Source organism: Apaloderma vittatum, unplaced genomic scaffold (assembly GCF_000703405.1).
Source record: "Apaloderma vittatum isolate BGI_N311 unplaced genomic scaffold, ASM70340v1 scaffold39745, whole genome shotgun sequence".
Taxonomy (NCBI): Eukaryota; Metazoa; Chordata; class Aves; order Trogoniformes; family Trogonidae; genus Apaloderma; species Apaloderma vittatum.
In genome coordinates, this window is record NW_009718380.1 from 6,654 (window position 1) to 10,573 (window position 3,920).

General features: G+C 44.5%; 1 protein-coding gene across 1 annotated transcript; it reads right to left on the reverse strand.

Annotated features, from left to right (window-relative positions):
* Positions 1-2,050: 2,050 nt before the first annotated feature.
* Positions 2,051-3,914, reverse strand: LOC104274559 (chromosome unknown open reading frame, human CXorf56). Its single transcript, XM_009870226.1, has 4 exons — positions 3,841-3,914; positions 3,298-3,387; positions 3,052-3,144; positions 2,051-2,291 (listed from the first exon to the last, which is right to left on the reverse strand). The coding sequence occupies exons 2-4, from the start codon at positions 3,382-3,384 to the stop codon at positions 2,229-2,231; spliced, it is 243 nt and encodes an 80-aa protein (XP_009868528.1). The 5' UTR covers positions 3,385-3,387; positions 3,841-3,914; the 3' UTR covers positions 2,051-2,228.
* Between the last annotated feature and the right edge of the window lie 6 nt (positions 3,915-3,920).

The window sequence follows — 3,920 nt, forward strand, 5'->3', positions numbered from 1 at the left end:
TTCATTTAAGTTGTTGTGCACCTGATCTAGTTAGGGTAGGAAATACTTAATAATGCATTGTATCAGGTTCTCTGTGTTGGAGAGTGTGTTTTGGCCATTGACTGCAAGACTAGAGTGCATTACAAGTATTTTGGGGACTGCTAGTGTGATAAATTACGTGCTCCCCTTTCTGACTGGATCTGTGAGCAAGTCCTGAGCCAAACTGGGCAGATCTCTAATGACAAGAACGAAAAACACTGACTGACATGGGCTGGTCTTCTAAAAGCCAGAAAGGAGTGCTTGTGCTGTCAACACTGCTCCAAGCTCAAGGTGTGCTGCTGAGAAAGGTGATGGCAGTTGGCAACGGCTACTTTGTGCTGAGCTGTGTGCTCACCTCATTTTCTTTGTGCCTTGGCAATCTGCAAAGGTGGTCCTAGCCCCACCTGACAGCCCCTTCACAGCCCCACTCCAGTTGAATTTTGCATTTTGTCACTCCCAACCTTAACCCTAATCACACAGTCCCTGAGTTAACTTTCGTTCTGGATGTCACTTGAAGCAGAAATATGTTTCACTCTTTGTAACAATTGGAGACCAAGAAGTCTGCATCCCAGCAGACCTCACATGGTTCAAACCCTACTTTCAAATTTCTAAGTCTTTGACTTCTACTTGGGGGAAAAAAAAAAAAATCCTAATATTTAAAGAGACCAACCTGCAGTTATCGAGGGCTTGGGTCACTCCCAGAGAAACCCTGAGGCTCTCCCCTGGCTGCACTGTGAACAGTTCCACACTTGGAAACGGGGGTTGTGTAACAGAGTTTTACCCACTCGTACCTCCTGCCCTTCCAAGTATTACACACCACCTTTTAATTGCTTAACCGAAAAGCCTCTGGAAATAGGCTTCAGATTAGCAGATGATCAGCAGTGAACAAGATCAGCGCTGTTTGAGTTAACCCGAACACGTGCTTACTCAGCCTGGCATTAAATTGTCATGCGACAGATGCCCCCCAGGCCTCGCACAGTTCACTCCCTCCCGTACACCTTATTCTCTCAAAGAAAGGAAGGACACATCCTTAGGCTAAGCAGACCTGATTTTTCCCAGTCAGGGTTATAAAGCCAGATGGAAAATCTTTATTGATTATAGGAAGTCTTCTGTAATAATTGTGGGAGATGAGGCATCATGTTCATTGTTCATGTTATTTTACAACACTTGGTGGAGTAAGAACACCCTAGGAAAAGTATTTTAGTCCAAATCCGTAACACAGTATTTAATCCCAAGGACAGCAAGAGAGAAATGCACTATAGAGTGCCGTTATTACATTAAGATACAGAATTTTATTTCCCAAACCAATTCTTAATGTTGTTTTTATCCAAGTCATTAATGGTCAACACATTCAGAACATTTTCTTCTTCTCCTTCACATTTTACAACTCCAACTCCTGATAGTTTTGCAGAATGGGTTAGTTCAGATGTGCAGCTGTATTCTACATTAAATGACCACGAATCGTATCGGTAGCTTCCAACCACTTACTTGTAGTCATTGGTAGCATACGCAGCAGTTTTTTCAGTAGTTTAAAACGGGGTTGGATTTCATGTTCTTGTACTGGGACAGCGTGATTCCGTACAGCTGCATCTTTCCAACGTTCAACAGGAGCTGAGACTCGGCGCTGCAGCCAAGCCTGTGCTGGCTACATCCAACAGCCTGTCCGCTGGTCAGGGGGAGCAGCAGCACCATCCCCAAGCCTTGCAGCCAAGCTGGTCCAGACCGCTGGAATGACATGTCTCTCAGGCTGCTAAATGTTTTGGATACATTGAAAATAACAAAACGAACAACAGGCAAGAGCTTAATTTTCTAACAATTTCTTTGTTGTACAGCTGACTTATTGTTCTAACACATTAATGGAAATCTTACACACTTGAAAACTACCAAAATAAAAACCCAGGTATCTAAAAGCATGCTGAACTCAGGAAGGCACCTGGCAAAGATTTTTCCAAAAATAAATATTCTGTCGGGAACAGCTTGCTCATAACACTCGGTCTGTAGAGTACTGCAGTTCCAACATCTCCAGTCCCACTGGAGTTACTGAAGTTGGTACCAGAGTATCACTTATGACAGAGAGGTAACTCATCCTCCAAGCTGGTTGGAGCACGTTGCCCTTGAACGTTGTCTGTTACTTCTGCTTTGCTGACAGATCTATAGTAGCTCCTGGTAGCTTTCTCTGGTCTTCAAATCCCCAGCAGATGTGCAATGTTTCATTTGAACTGGTTATCAATCAGGGTTCCTTTCATCTTGGCTTTCTTTGCTTCCAACTCAGCCTGATTAAGAAAATTAAGACAAAATGAAATAATGTCTGGATATATTTCCCTGCCATGCTCCATTGAAGACTGGTCTTCTTGTCTGATCACCGCAAGCTTTTCACACCAGGAGCAAGAGTCACTCAAGTTCTTTGCTGACTCCCTCCTGCCCTAAGACAGGGACCACCTTTAGAATCATAGAAAACCCAAGACTAACTGCACAGGAGACAATTTCATACTTTCTGTCCTCAGGTGGAAGCTGCACATTCCCCTCCACCACCCACCTACTATCCTCCTGTCACAGCAGGCAAGATCAGCTCCGATGTTCTCGCCACCAATTTTTCAAGGGACCCTTCTGGTAGCAGTGAGCTGGCAGGTCCTCCACAAGGGTTTTTAGCTTGCCCTGATGCCTCATAGCAAAGACCTGCTTGGCCAAGCAGGTTTGGGAGCACAGCATCAGGGGTGTTCTGGTCGGCAAAGCCATAACCTGGTTTCCCCTGCCCTTGTTCTTTGTCCAAAAGGTCATGGAAAGTCTCCCTGCACAGGCTCTGCTGGCTGCTCTTGAGTTTGCTCTATTATATTGCATATAACATAACTTTAAGTTCAGGAGGACTAGAAGAACATCTCTGTAAAACCTGTAAAGGAAAAGTCATCCGCACAAAGCTACAAGTTACCTAGAACAGGACCTCTCTACACTTGTAGTCCCATGTGCAAGATACTTTTTGTGTACAAAGCCAACAGATTTCAGGGATTCACGTTCAACACCAAAGAAAACACTCACCAACTCCTGCAGCCTTCTTTTGCTCATGCCTTTGCGTTCCAGCTGCTTCTCAATCACTTTTGCATTCTGCGCATATGAGTCTGCAATCTCCCTCTGAAACACACACACAGTGTCACTTTGCAACAGCAAACCTCAAAGCAACACCACCTCATCCACGCGGCGAGATGATTGCTGGCACAGATCGGTGTCTGAGACAGCTGCCCAGTTCAGCTGTGACTGCCACCAAGGGCAGCAGACAAAACTCACTGCTTCAATCTCCTCCTCCTCTTCATCAATTGTGGAGACAGTGACAGAACTGAACTTGCCCATGTCTTTGGTCCGTTTGGTCATCATCACCTGGGCGAGCAGCAGAGCATTTTGTTAAACCCTAGCAACAGTTGTGTCAGTAGTTCTCCCTCTGCAAAGCTTTCCAGGCTTCTCATGCAAAGTCATTAAAATTTCCTGAACACCGTGGGTGGCAAAGGAGAATTATTCCCAGTGATTTCTGGGCTTAGAGCTGTTGTTATCAGAAGCAAACTCACTGATATATAACAGATGAGCCAGATTTTGAGAATCACTGTGCAGACTACAAATCTGACCTATTTACAAATGGAAATTTACTGGTAAGTAAACCTACACATGAGGCACAGTCTAGATTCCCACGTTTGTTTTGTTTTCCCTTCCTGAATTATTGTTCAGAGGTCCTTTTCTTTCTTCTTTCTCCCCTCTGCCCCTGCCATTAAGTGATTTTACTCACTATGCCTTTATGAAAAGCAGGAATAGCCTTTTTACTTCTCTCAAGCCAATTACCTTTTTGGGAGGTTCTTGTTTCTGAGTATATATGTTTGTCTTCCCAAAACCCTGGCCAAATTTGACCACAGCACCGTCAA

Bases quoted from the DNA above. Each gene is read 5' to 3' on its own strand.
- LOC104274559 (XM_009870226.1), bottom strand. From the start codon at position 3,384: ATGATGACCAAACGGACCAAAGACATGGGCAAGTTCAGTTCTGTCACT. The intron at 3,145-3,297 runs GTGAGTTTTGTC...TGTGTGTTTCAG, and splicing joins AGGAGGAGGAGATTGAAGCA to AGGGAGATTGCAGACTCATA. The intron at 2,292-3,051 runs GTGAGTGTTTTC...TTTCTTAATCAG, and splicing joins AAAGAAGGCTGCAGGAGTTG to GCTGAGTTGGAAGCAAAGAA.